Genomic DNA, 16,612 nt, shown 5'->3' on the forward strand with positions numbered 1-16,612 from the left:
AACTCGGTGGCTATTGCAGCAACACCAGTGGACCTCAATGGAACTGCATCTGGATATCGCGTTGCATAATCTACTACTACTAATATATGCATATACCCAGAGTCAGAAGGTAGCAGAGGGCCCACTATGTCCATTGCAAGGAGTGGAAATAATCAACAGTGGAACCAAAGGGGCTGGGCGCACTCGACCCGGCGCTACTCGCTGCCAGTCTGGGCATGTGGCTACATTTTTCGACACATCAGTATGAAGACCTACCCAGTAGAATCAAGCCAATATCCGCTCCCTTGTCTTGTCAGCTCCGAGGTGCCCTGCAAAAGGGATATCATGCGCCAGCCTCATGACCTCGGTCCGACAAGACGGGGGAACCAAGCTGTCCTGTGCCCGCGGCTAGATTTACCCTATATAGAATTGCCCCTTGATACTGAAGTGTGGATATACTAGCACCCCAGCACCATCAACATCCTTACCTTCAATAGACTGGACCTGCCCCCAAGCGTGCACTGGTGACGGGTCATTATGTTGGCCCCACAATATGTCCGCGCTTGAGTACCACATGTCCGGTATATTGAGAGGGGCCGGAGTAGCATCTGCCCTGGATGGCCCAGTAACCTCGCCCTCTTGGTCACACTGTGTTCCGAGTCCCTTTGACTGGCGTTTGTTGCCATTCAAGCACTCTCCCACCAGACCCCAGCCTTGTCTCAGTGATGCTCCCTCCCATTTTGCGGTCCTTCTCTCTTTATTTGTTTTCTAGGACGGAAAATAGGAGAAAACATTTTGGCTTGAAAAGGAAACACATCACCAATTCGTTCCTTTTTCTTTTTATCTGCCACGTTTACATGTGCAGCTGAGTCAGTCTCGGCCCAGAATAACTGGATGTGGCAACCTTTCCGCCACCCCTACTACCAGGTGACGTTTTATCGGTCCTACCGATAAATATACTTTTAGTGTTGGGTATGGCGCCGTGTCTCCATGGATACAGGAGATGGCCGCCACGACACACCGCCCAAGAGAGCTGTTCTAATTAAGGTTTGCTTACATCCTGTGTCCACTAATGCGTGGGTTTACATATTGCCTAAAACCACATCAATCATACAAGGCCCCTCTGGTATGACAATGGGGCAGGGGCAACATTTCTACCCCAGCTGGGGGCCAACCTTGATCTCCATGAAGAGGGGGTAATGTTGCCCCGGAGATCTAGGAGGTCTCGGTCCTGGTGCTGTAGATGGAGCAGAGAGAGGAGGTGGTGTGCCGCTGCTCCGGTGGACGGCAGCTGTGGCCCGGTTGGGGTGGGCTGAGACCAGGGAGTCCTCAAAATCCTCCTCCAGCTTTATTGCTGCCTCCAGAGTGGCAGGGTTGTGGCGCCATATCCCTACCTGGGTTTCGGCACCGACCACATGGCCGAATTGCTCCACTGCTATAGTTGGGGATCTTCGGTACTCCTGGAATCGTACCCTGTGTGTTTCCCCCGTGATGTTGAGCCGGCATAGGATGGCTTGCTTTACCAGGTCATAGTCGACGGCTTCAGTGTCCATCATGGCCTGATATGCTGTCTGAGCCTCCCCGATCAGGCAGGATCCCAGCTGGCTTGCCCAGTACATCCTGGGCCATGACGCGGTGGTAGCCAGCCGCTCGAAAGCGCCCAGGTAAGCCTCAGTGTCGTCGCCTTCGGGGCCATCATCACGGGTGCCGTTGGTACTGTGGTCTGGATCGCCAGACCGATTTTCTCCACCATTACTGTGTACCGCTCCTCTCTCTGTCTCTCTGTAGCCTCGCGTCTGCTGTCCAGTGCTTCCAGCAGTGCTGTAAGTGCTGCGTGATCCATAATCCTGTGTTATGACACCACGTGTGGCAAAGTGGCTGCTGATTAAGACCAGATGCAGAGGTGATGCAGTGCAGAAATAATCACAAGTGAAAACTGTAATCCAATTTGGAAATGTTATTTTTATTTTTACACAAATCCTGGTCTGTCGACCAAACAATAATCCTCCGGCAATACACCCCTGGTGTAAAGCTCGGCATGAAAATGATAATAATGATTTGTAAACAAAACAAATAATAACACGTTATCCACTCCCACAATACTACTAACACAAATCACCAGTCCGGGTGCATGCAGTAGTGCTCAAGGTGGGTGATAACAAATAACAGTGACTGTGGTGTTGTTGTTCCAGGTAGTGCTGGCCCAAGGTGACCGCTCCGGAGACGTGTTAGCCATCTAGTGAATTTACAAACAAAAGACAATTACTAACAGTGATACAAACAAACAAAACACTCATGAATATTTCTTGTTTCTTTTTGGGAACTCTCTCGGGCCTTCCAGTTCCGTGCGTCTCTGAACCCAAGCTAAGGAACTGATTATGAGTCTCCGTCCCCTTTTTATGCTGTCACGCATGACCCCTTGGTAAACTAATGCAGCTGCCTTTACAATCAGCGGCTGCTACATTGCTTACCTTCTGGGTCAATACGTTCTTGCAACAGAGACTCGTCTTCTTCCAGATTGGCCAACTCCCCAACCCGGGAAAGAACTGTCAGTCCAGCCCGTCAAAAGAACTCTGTCCTCGCTGCTTAGCGCCCTCACAAGTTGGGAGGGAGATTTACAACCAGAACTCATTATATTTCTGTCACAATTACTTACAAAGAGAATATAAAAAGTTGTATACTGCAAGTATACTTGTGCCAAAATAGGATAGTATAATGGTACCAATAGTATACTAAAACCAGACAATTTTGGCACAAGTACTTTTTTGTACATTGGATTCTGATCCAAACTTCTTTATACCCTCTGTTAAATGTTGAACACTATGGGAGGTGAAAAAGAACAAAAATGAAATAACAAATGTGCACGCATTACATAATAAAATATGCAAGTGTCATATATTAAACATACAAGTCAAATACTAAATACAGTACACACTCGCTATAACAACCCAGTTTGGGTCTGTGAAAAGGTGGTGGGCGATTCACTAAGGCAGGCTGTCTCACTCAGCCATGCTTGCCTGGTCTTTGTTTACACTGAAGTCTTCCGTCAGCGTCACTGGGTATCCTCTCTCCGGCCACCCGAATGCATAACCAAGCGCAGTACTTATGGGCCGAGCAATCTCCCAAGGCCCGCCTCTCAGCCACTCTGAGAGAGGGAAAGCCAACACACCCTCTTCCCCACCTCTCCGTGTCATCGCCATGACTGACAGGCGGATATTACGAGGCTGCTGCCCTCTTCCCTCTTGCAGAACCACACATGCGCCAGACCTCCCCCTGTTACAGGGTCCAAAGCCTTTTGTTCGCTATAGTAAAAGGACAATCCAAAACAAACAAACTGCTGGAGTAAGTTAAGGAAGTCATCTTGGATAAAGGCATTAGCTAAATTATTAATAATATTAGTACTGTTTTTATTCTTTGATTTTCTTTATTATTATATTATTTGTCACTACTACCACTAATAATAATAATAGCAATGAGATTGTGAATAAAAGTAGAATTACAAGTACAGTATTTGTGGCGTGCTGCAGCCAGTATTCAGGCGATATCCTATTCATTGAAGAACACAGAACAAAAAGCGCATCAACAAAGTTTCAGTTTTGTTTCAATTGCAAATGTTCATTTAAATCTTCGTTACTTATTAAAAAAAAAAATTAAAAAAAAAACAAACAGACAAACATCAGTGTTGCTTTGCATTGCCGGTTGCATACAGCTACAGTGCCTTGCGAAAGTATTCGGCCCCCTTGAACTTTGCGACCTTTTGCCACATTTCAGGCTTCAAACATAAAGAGAGAGCATCATGATGAACAAGGAACACACCAGGCAGGTCCGAGATACTGTTGTGGAGAAGTTTAAAGCCGGATTTGGATACAAAAAGATTTCCCAATTGTGAGGGTCTGGATACAAAAAGATTTCCCAATTGTGAGGGTCTGGAACCAACTCCCCAGTAATGTTGTTGAAGCTGACACCCTGGGATCCTTCAAGAAGCTGCTTGATGAGATTCTGGGATCAATAAGCTACTAACAACCAAACGAGCAAGATGGGCTGAATGGCCTCCTCTCGTTTGTAAACTTTCTTATGTTCTTATGTTCTTATATGAAACTGTAATTTTTTGTGAAGAATCAACAACAAGTGGGACACAATCATGAAGTGGAACGAAATTTATTGGATATTTCAAACTTTTTTAACAAATAAAAAACTGAAAAATTGGGCGTGCAAAATTATTCAGCCCCTTTACTTTCAGTGCAGCAAACTCTCTCCAGAAGTTCAGTGAGGATCTCTGAATGATCCAATGTTGACCTAAATGACTAATGATGATAAATAGAATCCACCTGTGTGTAATCAAGTCTCCGTATAAATGCACCTGCACTGTGATAGTCTCAGAGGTCCGTTTAAAGCGCAGAGAGCATCATGATGAACAAGGAACACACCAGGCAGGTCCGAGATACTGTTGTGGAGAAGTTTAAAGCCGGATTTGGATACAAAAAGATTTCCCAAGCTTTAAACATCCCAAGGAGCACTGTGCAAGCGATAATATTGAAATGGAAGGAGTATCAGACCACTGCAAATCTACCAAGACCTGGCCGTCCCTCTAAACTTTCAGTCGTATACTGCACAAATCTGGCCTTTATGGAAGAGTGGCAAGAAGAAAGCCATTTCTTAAAGATATCCATAAAAAGTGTCATTTACAGTTTGCCACAAGCCACCTGGGAGACACACCAAACATGTGGAAGAAGGTGCTCTGGTCAGATGAAACCAAAATCGAACTTTTTGGCAACAATGCAAAACGTTATGTTTGGCGTAAAAGCAACACAGCTCATCACCCTGAACACACCATCCCCACTGTCAAACATGGTGGTGGCAGCATCATGGTTTGGGCCTGCTTTTCTTCAGCAGGGACAGGGAAGATGGTTAAAATTGATGGGAAGATGGATGGAGCCAAATACAGGACCATTCTGGAAGAAAACCTGATGGAGTCTGCAAAAGACCTGAGACTGGGACGGAGATTTGTCTTCCAACAAGACAATGATCCAAAACATAAAGCAAAATCTACAATGGAATGGTTCACAAATAAACATATCCAGGTGTTAGAATGGCCAAAGTCAAAGTCCAGACCTGAATCCAATCGAGAATCTGTGGAAAGAACTGAAAACTGCTGTTCACAAAAGGTGGCGCTACAAAGTATTAACTTAAGGGGGCTGAATAATTTTGCACGCCCAATTTTTCAGTTTTTTATTTGTTAAAAAAGTTTGAAATATCCAATAAATTTCGTTCCACTTCATGATTGTGTCCCACTTGTTGTTGATTCTTCACAAAAAATTACAGTTTCATATCTTTATGTTTGAAGCCTGAAATGTGGCAAAAGGTCGCAAAGTTCAAGGGGGCCGAATACTTTCGCAAGGCACTGTATATGAGCCAACATCAGACATTTATTTTTTTTACATCAGTATTTAATTGTATAATGAAGGCCACATAGCGCGGATGTAAATAGTATATCTACACTCGGCTGACGGTTTGGACCCGACTGTTGCTGCACTCTGTACTGTAAGTTACAAGAAAGCACCATACATTTAAATAAAATTACCGGTACATTTTATTAATCGCATTAAAGAAATGAAAAAGCGGTGTTAACATGCTACACACCATATGGGCTACAGAAAGCGTTTTTTTTTTTTGTTTGTTTGTTTGTTTTTTTATCCGAGTCAGTGATAATAACTATCGTATTCGATTTTTTTGTCCTGGGTTGAGAAATAAAGTTAACGATTTAATAAAGGTAACAACAAGATAACAAAATGTGAATCTCGGTGAGCAGAGTACAGCAGCTTGTAATTCCAGTCTGTAACTGTTTAAAAAATCATAGCCTTCAATATAAATGTATATATTTTGGCTGTCGTAGTGTCCATTTTACCCTTCGTTTCACTGGAGTAGACAGAGTCATGTGACAAATACCAGTGAACTGACTGGATAGGATTGCTTGAGTTGTCAGGGGTGTTACACGGGGCTGTCCTCACGGGATGTGGTCGCAAGCAATATGGTTACTACTAGTAAATCGTCTAGAGACAGTTGCCGCTAGATCTGCTGACATGCTTTTGAAATCAATTATTATTAACAATAAAAAATTATCGCTGAATTATTTTCATTCTTATGTGATATTCGTAAAATTCCAGACTTTTTCAAGACTTTCACAACGGAGACATGTTTTTTCAAGCATTTCCAAGCCCTGGAAATCAGTTTGGCGTTTTTCCATACTTTTTCCAGACTTCCAGACTACCATACGAACCCTGGTTAGGTTAAATTTTTCCTGGCTTTTGATATGTATGTTTGGTTTTTTTTTTTTTGTTTTTTTATACATATACCGATGATGTCTTTAGTTATGTCATTTATTTAATTAATTGTGGAGTACAAATATTGTCAAAACTAGATTGCATCACAAATACAGCATAATCTCTTGCTTTTAGTTTCATTGGAAGAACTACAGAAAATAATAACTGTAACAGAAAGTGAACTTTTTAAGACTATAACCTGAAAGTCAAATATTTGCTTTGCAGTTACCCACTCTATTGTAGTCTTCCTCAGTACAAATGAAAAAATGTAAGTCTGAAATGTTTTGCCAATTGCATCTTTAAATGTGTGTAATATAAAGTCCTTTTCAGAGCCATGGACCATATCAACAATAGCTTCATCAGAATGCAAAAGAACATATGGACCCTTTGAAAAGTCGCAATTAAAAGCTTTAAGTTTCTGATGCACGCAACATAACTTTTTTGAACTTCCAGGAAACTTCCAAGGGGCAAGGTTTTTTCTCTCTCCTTTTTTATATTCTTTCATAATCCCAACATTAACCTGCAAAAAGAAACAATAAGGTCACTAAACTACCCCCCCCCCCCCCCCCCCCCAACAAAAAAATCAAGTATGGACAATACATTTACACCTAATTTACTACAAAATAACATGAAAATACCAAGCACTATACAGGTATATGACCTCATATACCTCACTTTCCCTCAGCCTCTCCAATTTCCTTCTCTGCTCCTCATATTTCTCACACTTTAATAAATAATGTTCTACTGTTTCAGCTAGTTTACATTTTTCACACTTTTCATCTTCATGTTTCCCCAGTCTTAAAAGATGTTCATTTAAAGAACTATGCCCAATCCTTAACCTATCCAACGCTCTTTCCTCTTTCCTTCCCAATTCTTTGTTCACCCAAATGTTATTCACCTCTTTCTGGATATTATGATAAAACCTTCCTTTTATGCTTTCATCCCATCTCTCCTGCCATTCTTTTACTATCATTTTTTTCACATAGCCTCCCATTTCCTGCGATCCCAGAGGAATCACCATATCAATTTCCTCTCTTTTTAACCCACCTTTTGCTGCCAGATCTACCATCTTGTTGCCCAGAATGCCAGAGTGACCAGGAATCCAAACTAAAATCACTTCGATCCCCATTATTGCACATTCCTTATATTGTTGCATTAAAGAAAAACTTCAACCTGTCGTCTCGTCTATAATCTTCAAAATAGCGAATGTGCAGCAAGCAATTTTCTAAAATGGGCGTGGAGTACAACTCACGTGACTGATGACTGTTCTCAGTGTAGAGTGTATGAGCGAGAATTTCAGTGCATGAGCAAGAATCTCAGTATAGAGTGTATGCATTTCAGCATATAGTGTATGCATTTCAGTATATAGTGTATGCATCTGAGTATAGAGTATATGCGTCTCATAGTGTATTCATCTCAGTATATAATGTATGCGTCTCAGTATATGCATCTCAATATAGAGTGTATGTGAATATCAGGGGATGAATTATGTCCCTATCAGTGCCTCATAATACAACAAAACACATTAAAATATACCATGAAATTTGTATCTGGCCTATTTTCAGCACGCTTAGAATTATCAAAACTTTTAATAACGTAATAAATACATTAAACAAATATGCATTACATGTAGGCCTACCTTAAATTACGTTTTCTATTATTATTATTTATTAATCCTGAGAGTCACTTTCATCGCTGTCACTTATTAGCAGTTCATTACGCTCAAGCTCCTCCTCATCTTCCTCAGCTTCAATGGCAATGACAGAGACCTGGCGTTTAAGCCCAGCATTTATTTACATTATTTGCCAGCAGACTCGGTGCGTTTTGGAGACTATTGTGCGTTTTTGGGGATTATTAGAGACCCAGCAATTATTTGAAGTATGTAGATTAGTCCACCAAAGGCGTTTATGCCTGCTTTTGGTAAAAGATCACCGAAAAATAAATGCAGTTGGTAGACTGTACAGTAACTTTCCTGTTTGTATCTTCATTGCAATAAAACAATTGAAATGTTTGTTTGTTACTGACATGTTTTTTGGCCAAGCGCCGCCCGTTGGGAGGGAGGGTTACCTCGGCTCACCGCGCACCAGCGACCCCTGTAGTCTGGCCGGGCGCCTGCGGGCTTGCCTGAGAGCTGCGTTGTCCTCCGATGCTGTAGCTCTTGGGTGGCTGCATGGTGAGTCCGCAGTGTGAAAAAAAGCGGTCGGCTGACGGCACACGCTTCAGAGGACAGCGTGTGTTTGTCTTCGCCCTCCCGAGTCAGCGCAGGGGTGGTAGCGGTGAGCTGAGCATAATAAAATAATTGGCCATTCCAAATTGGGGAGAAAAATAATAAAAAATAATTGCCAACGACTAAATAAAAAAATAATAATGAAAAAAAAAAATGAATCGCTTATAGTGAGTTTCAGAGGTTTATTACGGGTTATTAATCACTTATATACCCCTGACTTGTGATTATTTAAATTTCTTAATTAACAACTGCAATGCAGAATTAATGGTTTTAAACACTTTAAATAACCACCTTAAAACACAAGGCAGGAATATATATATATATATATATATATATATATATATATATATATATATATATATATATATATATATAGATATAGATAGATAGATAGATCGATAGATAGATAGATAGATAGATAGATAGATAGATAGATAGATAGATAGATAAGCCTCAGTAAACCCCTTAAAATATGCACGTAAATTAAGGGAAAAAATAAAAAATACTACATATTAGACATGTATTATGTACTTATTGTTGACTAATTAGCACATAATCCATCATTTATTTCCTCCTAATGAGGGTTTGTTAGGTACTTATTATGCTTATTCTCAAACATGCCTTACTAACAGGTTACTGCACATTAATAAGGTATTTGCATTGCTTAAACTGAAGTAAAGACTGTTTTTGACCATATTAGGTCCTACTAGCTACTTGTATATGATTAATACCTTGGTAATAAAGCAGGAAAACAAAGTGGACCATGCAGGATAACACTCTATCCCAGAGTTGGACTTTGTTTCCAACAAACGGCTTATTAGGAGGATGTTGGTCACTAGTAAAGAGTTTTGCAGCCCCTATTCTGAAGTGAAGGTTTACTTTTCATTAGTTAAGAGTTTATTAGAAGCATATGGGTCATTAATAAAGGGTTTTGCAGCCCCTATTCTGAAGTGAAGATTTCATTGTCATTAGTTAAGAGCTTATTAGAAGCATATATGTCATTAATAAATAATTTTGCAGCCCTTATTCTTAAGGAAAGGCTTATTTTACATTACTTAAGAACTTATTAGCAGTATGTCATTAATACAGTTTTTGATCTAACAAATAAAGCACAAAGAAGCAATTATCACCAGGGCATCTTTAAGCAGTGCAACCATACTGAGGTGAAGACCCCAGGCACCACATGAAGCTCTTACTCACATTAGTGAACCTGACGAAAAATAAAAACACAAAGCAGCACAAAGAGCACAGCGTGTGGTTTTCACTAACTCTACTGTGCAGAATACATTTTTTTTTTTTTTTTTCTATGGGTAAATATCGGGACTTTCTTCATGTGCATCAGGACGCGGGACATTTGCTACAAAATCTGGACTGTCCCGACGATACAGGGACTGTTGGCATGTATGTAAGTTTTGAAACACTGTATTAAGCATTAACTCGTTCGCACGAGACACTCACATTGTTTTAATTCACACCATGTCCCTTAAGGGGTTCCGTAGACCGAAGTATGCCGAGGGGATGAGGAAAGACTGCGCATGACAGTGTGAGCAGTGAATAGAAAAAAAAAACTTTTGGAATGATAGACTGCGCATGACCGCGGCTTAACTAAATTAGTCTGCAGCCATAATTTAGGAGGAGTGCTGCAGAGGATGAATGGGTGTCCGCATAGATAGATAGAACAAAGAGGTATTGGTAGCCAGTACTACAGAAAAGAACATTAATCATTTTCATTTAACGATGGCAGGTACGCAGCGCGAGAGGTGCTGTGTTGGTGGTTCTGAAATGCTCCTCTATGGTGGGTCGGCAATCATCCTGTTTGCAGAAAGAGCCGCGCGTGAGTCTGATGTTAATTTATATTGACTTCAATGAAAACTTTTTTAAAAAACATTGATTAGTTTCATCTGAAACACTGAGACCGCTAGCAGAAAATAAAACGTATGTGTTTGTATAAAAGATAAAGTGAGACATTTGAGTTAATTGTACAGAATGCAAGTAACTGTATCTACATGGTGCTGCAGTCTGGTAGTTTAGCGCCTTTTTTGTTATGAAGGAAAATAGACCCCTCCCCCCGGACATTCTTGCTGATTTGGGGTACACAGGCGAGGGGGTATCTCAGGATCATGCTCAAAAGACCCATTAATATGGACAGGCTGTATTGCACCATGCTGCAATGGTGTGTTTTCTTGTGCATTACTACAGTGTGCCTAGTGGTGGAATTAAGGACACTGCTCAAACATGTTCCATTTTACTCTGTCAGATTCCTACATTTTCCACAATTTAGCAGTGTTACATCTGAAAGAAAGCAATCCTTTATGGCAGTCCGTGTGTAATTTCCTAGAAGTAGTTTTTAGCTACCCTCAAAACCATCTAGCTGCATCACTGTTATCTAAGCAGGCATGCTACAATTTACAGCAATAGGATGTGCATTTTTGTGGAATTTTTCCAGCTCTGTTTAGCACATGAAGTAAAATAGAAATAAAAATAAAAGCTTTTTTAAAAAAATGTTTTTTCCTTCAATTGCTTTTTTTGTGGTAGCATTCTACAGCAACACACCTGGTTCTGTTTTCAACATGACCAATGAAGTAACAATCACCTGAAATCTTTTTAATTTGGGAAGAGTACAGTGAAAAATGAATGCTATCTGTAGATCCTCAGATCAGTAATCCTTTTTAAAAAAAAAAATATTTAAGAATATTAATATTTCAGCGAGTACTTGGCTTGTGTATTTAGACAGTCGTGTGCATCCATTAATATTGACAAATGTATTTGCACTTTTCCCAGGCTAATCTTAACTTCTTAAGTGACCATTCTGTTCCTGTTTTGTCATGTCTTTTAACAGTGACATATAGCATCCTACACTATTTTGTTATTGGACATCAATTGTGGGCGGGACTGACCTTTACCCTCACCTTACCAGCCTGCGCTGTCCAGCTGCTGAGTTTCTATTGGTTTAGCGTGGATGGTGAAAGAAAGCGCTGCTTCCTGGTCATCATACACATCCTGCAACTGGGAATCTACAAACGGTAAGGAGACCCAGCTTGCCCCACAGTGTATGTGGCTTTATGATGTCTAGTGAAATCAAGTGGTTACCAATTAAGTACCCAGCTCAATTTGTAAAAAAATGTTTAATCCCCGTACGTGATGCATATTCCTGGCAACAGGGATAGTGAAGACTTCATCTGCAGTACACTAACATTGCAAACCTTCTCTAATTGTGATGAAGTTTAGTAAGGGCATTCTTTAGACTACGTATCAGAATCTGGGGACCAATAGTATACTTGCATTTTTACAAGTGTATACTGTGTATGTAGGTCAGTGCGATCTACTTTTTCATGGTACTTGTAGCTCTAATTTTCAGTTTGCAGCAGTGCCGTGTATTTTACAGCTATAGTTGCTCATTTTACACAGATATTAAGGTGCTTTCAGTGGATGTTTAACTGTAACTGTCTTTCTGTTTAATTTCTTTGTTCCTATTAAAACCTCATTAACATAAGCTTTATGAACTAAATGACCCTATAAATTTGCCAGAGCCAGCTGTTCATGCAGGGCTACTGTCTGTTGCCACTAATACAAAAAAATTACTGAAGGAAATTTGATTGTAGTAGCTGTGTAATGGATAGCACTGGCTCTCATCACTCTACAGACTACATTTCAAGGTGCAAGTGAGTGACAAAGAATACCTGAAAACAAACTGCCTTTTGAATGCTAAAACATTTGTACTGTAATTCTGTGCTATATAAGAAGTGCCACAATACACAGAAATTAAACGACAAAGTCTTAATGTTGTGGTACATATTTTGTTTTTCATTGTATTAAAGTTTTCAAAATGTTTTAACAGTAACAGTAAGAAACAAACGCTAAAAGCCACAAACAGAGTGTGTTTCTGTCTCAAAAAACAAACACCAAAAAGCCTCCTACAATCCACAAAAGCAAAATTCCATAAAGATCAAAGGACAACCAACCATTATATTATACTCAACCAGGGATTCTACGAACATTCTCACGTCAGCCAGCCCAGGTTTTTGAGTTAGGGTCCTCTTCAGGTGGACAATGGGACTGCAGCCGATCGCAAAAATTAGTTTGCAGAGAGCCCCCATGGGGATTAATTGACTATGTGGGTGCATTGTGATTATGGGTGGTGGGACGGGAATGCGTGCCCGTGATTGGGGGAGCGCACACGACGGAGCGAAATGTAAGCCTGGCAGAGGGAGGGGCTGGGTGAAGAGTGTTTTTTTTTTTTTTTAATTAGTCAGACACTTAGAGACTGTTAGCTTTGTGTGTGTTACCTGACTTTATTAAACCCTTTTATTTATCCTGTGTTCGTTATTGTTTATTGCATTTCAGTGGCGGCTCGTGACGTTTTTGATAAGTGAGGCACAAATTCACAAAATAGTTATTAACGCCCCCCACTCAATGGCTAATGTACTAAAAGTACATTTACTTTGTTCAGCTGATTGCATATGTGCCTCAGCTGAGAGCATTTAATGCATTCAAATAGACTGTAGTCGCTAGGGTTGTCATGATACCAGAATTTTGAACTTGGATACAATAAATCTTTTTTTTTCTTCTTTTTTTATAAATTTAGTTATTGCCAATTAGTTTTTTTTTATAATTTTCTTCCCAATTTGAAATGCCCAATTATTTTTAGGCTCAGCTCACCGCTACCACCCCTGCGCTGACTCGGGAGGGGCAAAGATGAACACACGCTGACCTCCGAAGCGTGTGCCGTCAGCCACCCGCTTCTTTACACTCTTTAGACTCACCGTGCAGCTGCCTCAGAGCTACAGCGTCGGAGGACAACGCAGCTCTGGGCAGCTTACAGGCAAGCCCGCAGGCGCCCGGCCAGACTACAGGGGTCGCTGGTGCGGGGTGAGCCGAAGACACCCTGGCCGACCTAACCCTCCCTCCCCCCGGACGACGCTCGGCCAATTGAGCGCCACCCCCTGGGAGCTCCCGTCCACGGTCGGCTGTGGAATAGCGTGGACTCGAACCGGCGACGTTCAGGCTATAGAGCGCATCCTGCACTCTAGCGAGTGCTTTTAAAGGTAAACAATCTTGACTCTAGGTCAAACGGTGCAGGTGCAGTAATCGTAATTTGCATATTATCACTTAAGAATTTTTTTTGTGTAGTACTATGATTGACTGGCTCTTTAATAGTTCTGCTTGTTTTTGGTAGTGAAATAAAGAGGATGAAGTAAAACTACAAAGTGGATGAATTTGAGATTTTTATTAAGTGATTCAGGTGAGTGCTCTGTACATTATTGACGGAGAAAAGTTCTCAAAAAAGTTTTTACTGTTATTATATTTGTGCTTATAACTGTGACTACAGGGGTTTCAGGTGAGTACCATATGTGGAATAAATCAGCACAAACTGGGGATTCAGAAAATAAAAAATCCATTGTTTGATTGGATACCCACTAAATTTAGTAAAGAAACATAGGGCAGCAGTGCGGAGTAGTGGTTAGGGCTCTGGACTCTTGACTGGAGGGTTGTGGGTTCAACCCCAGGTGGGGGACACTGCTGCTGCACCCTTGAGCAAGGTACTTTACCTGGATTGCTCCAGTAAAAATCCAACTGTATAAACGGGTAATTGTATGTAAAAATAATGATAACTTATAACAATTGTAAGTCGCTCTGGATAAGGGCGTCTGCTAAGAAATAAATAATAATAAACAAAAAACTAACGAATGGCAGGATGAAAATAAAATACACTTTCTGCTCCGAGTAGAAAAAAAATGTATTTTACAATCGAACTTCAAGATCTTGGGAACATGTCTAAAATGAAAGAATTAAAATTGGAACACCAGAACAAAAGTTACAGCCATTTATAACAAAACTATAGAAAACGCAAGAAATACAAAATATATAAAAGAAGAAAATGATCAAAAACAAGGGAAACGCAATCTTATTTTGTTTTGCAATGTTTTCTTTGCTATCCTGCGTGTCTGCTCCATCCAGTGCTCTCTCACACAGCGTGAAGCAGTCAGTCAGATTCTTACCGACGTAGATGCCCATATTGGGTATAATTAGAAAGCCACAGTCTGCCCCTTTCCAAGAGTGACAGTCATATGCACCTATGATATACAGCTCTCGTGTACTACGTCTTAGAAGGCCGAGCCCAGGGGCGACCGCAATAAAGCTAGACTAACCTCAGAGAGAAATCTGTTACACGTGTTTGATACATTGACAGATAACTAGAGTAGTTATTTGTAACATTAATGTGAAGGCAGACAAATACTATCTATCACTCCAACGTAGAGCGCAACACAGTAGCGCTAAGTTAGCTAGCTTGCTTTCTTAATTTCACATTTCCCCATCGTTTTCATTGAGGACATGTATTTTTAACTTATATATGTGATGCATTCATTCAATAATCTACACTGTCGCTAACCTGTCAATTATTTGAAGAGGTCAGGGTGCCTATCTGCCAAATGCTTCGCTAAATTTGAGGTGTTGCCTCCTTTTGTTGTACCGTCTTAAAGCACCATTTGCATATGGGCTTGGGTGGATCTTTTGCTTTGCCCTGTTCATTCGCTTCATAAACGAAATATTTCCACACAGCACTCCTGCTGTTCTCTTTTTCTAAGAGCGCGGGCCACTGGGCTTGTGTGCCTTCCATCTTAACCTTTTACTCCTGAATCCTGGCTGTCTCTTTGTCGTTGTTTCCACCTGGAGTGTATGGTGGGGAAGGGAAGCCTTTTTTTTTTAGTACGACTCCGTCTTTTACATGAAGGACGCAAACATGCACTTTTCTTTATACAAGTACAGAGTGCCTCGATACTTTCTGTTTTTCGGTATTACTGAATGCATATATAATGAAGCTCAGAACCGTTTTTGAAATTTGGTATCGCGGTAGTATCAAAGTATCGGTATTTTTGAGAACCCTAGTAGTCGCTATGTAAAATATACCGCCCATCAATTAAAAAACATCTGTACTGTAAACAACACACAATTTACAGAACTGCGGATATTTGCCAATTGATTATAAGTTTTTATAATCAATTGGCAAATCAGACCCTTAAAACCACGTATTAGTTCTACAAGTCATTACATGACACCAGCGTTTAACATTTGCTATAAAGACACAAATTCAATATCACAAAATCATTCATTCAAAAAGAACAAGATAGCTTGTCATGTCGTGGCAAGAAATTGACAGTTTTACTCCATTAAAAGAGATTGTCTTATTTAGTTGAAAGAAGTAAACATGGCCAACAGAAGTTTGTTCACAGCGCTGCCTTCTATTTTATGAACTCCTTTCCGCATTCTTTTTTTTACCGTCTTTCTTCAAAATCTCCAGTGCTGGTGTTATTCTGCCGTTCTTAACAATTGAACGTCTCTCTTCTTGGGATCCTACTGTAAAACTTATATTCTTCAGGTCGCATATATCAGATTCAACTAAAGCCATTATTGAACACATTAAAATTGCACAAATCTAACTGCTCAAAATCCAGCAGGTGCCTCATCAAGCTGTGGTTACCATAGCAACGCCTCCCCAGACGGTGAGTTGCCATGGTAACAAGCAGCTTTGTGAGGCACTCAAGGTTTGTGGTCATGTGTCACACGGCAGTGCAGCAGCAGTACATATTTCCAGCTTTCTGGCATTGCGCTTTCGCTACTGGTGAAAGCGAGTTGAGACTTTTAAATAATGTCACTAGTGCTTTTGTTGACTTAAATTTATTTAATATTCTTAAATGTGTTTATATTTCTCAATTAAACAATACGAATATGCAAAATGTTTTTTTTAGCCTTCAGGAATTATTGTTGAGGCCATGCCCTACTTGCCTCTCCTGACCCGCCACTGTTGCATTTATTTTATTGAACTGCTCGTTCTTGTAAAACAAAACTGTGCATTTGACCCCAGAATACTTGCCTGGATTGCTTCCTTTACCTCCTTATCAACTCAGGGCAGTAAAAGCTTCTCAGCCAGCTGTACTCTGCAACTGCAGATGGAAGTGCTTTAATGCAGGTGGGGTCAAAGTTTATAAGGTGGATGCCACTTAAGGAAGTAACTGTAGAAAGTGCAACGAAACCTTTGCCACAGGAGAAAATGTCCATCATCACTGTTTTGAATGTCATGCCCTGG

At 40.6% G+C, this 16,612-nt stretch overlaps 1 protein-coding gene across 2 annotated transcripts in view; it reads left to right on the plus strand.

The window, feature by feature from the left end:
• The first annotated feature begins 10,054 nt into the window (after nt 1-10,054).
• The window catches only part of LOC117410774 (XK-related protein 5), an 84,593-nt gene continuing 78,035 nt past the window's right edge, over nt 10,055-16,612 (plus strand). Inside the window, exons 1-2 of one of the 2 annotated variants that reach the window (XM_034017566.3) lie at nt 10,055-10,360; nt 11,366-11,549. In XM_034017566.3, the coding sequence (XP_033873457.1) occupies nt 10,264-10,360; nt 11,366-11,549 (281 nt within the window). In that variant the 5' untranslated portion in view covers nt 10,055-10,263. The remainder of the gene's footprint in view (nt 10,361-11,365; nt 11,550-16,612) is intronic. The other variant, XM_059025355.1, reaches the window with a different exon arrangement.

The sequence above is a fragment of the Acipenser ruthenus genome, chromosome 6 (genome assembly GCF_902713425.1).
Source record: "Acipenser ruthenus chromosome 6, fAciRut3.2 maternal haplotype, whole genome shotgun sequence".
NCBI classification, from domain to species: Eukaryota; Metazoa; Chordata; class Actinopteri; order Acipenseriformes; family Acipenseridae; genus Acipenser; species Acipenser ruthenus.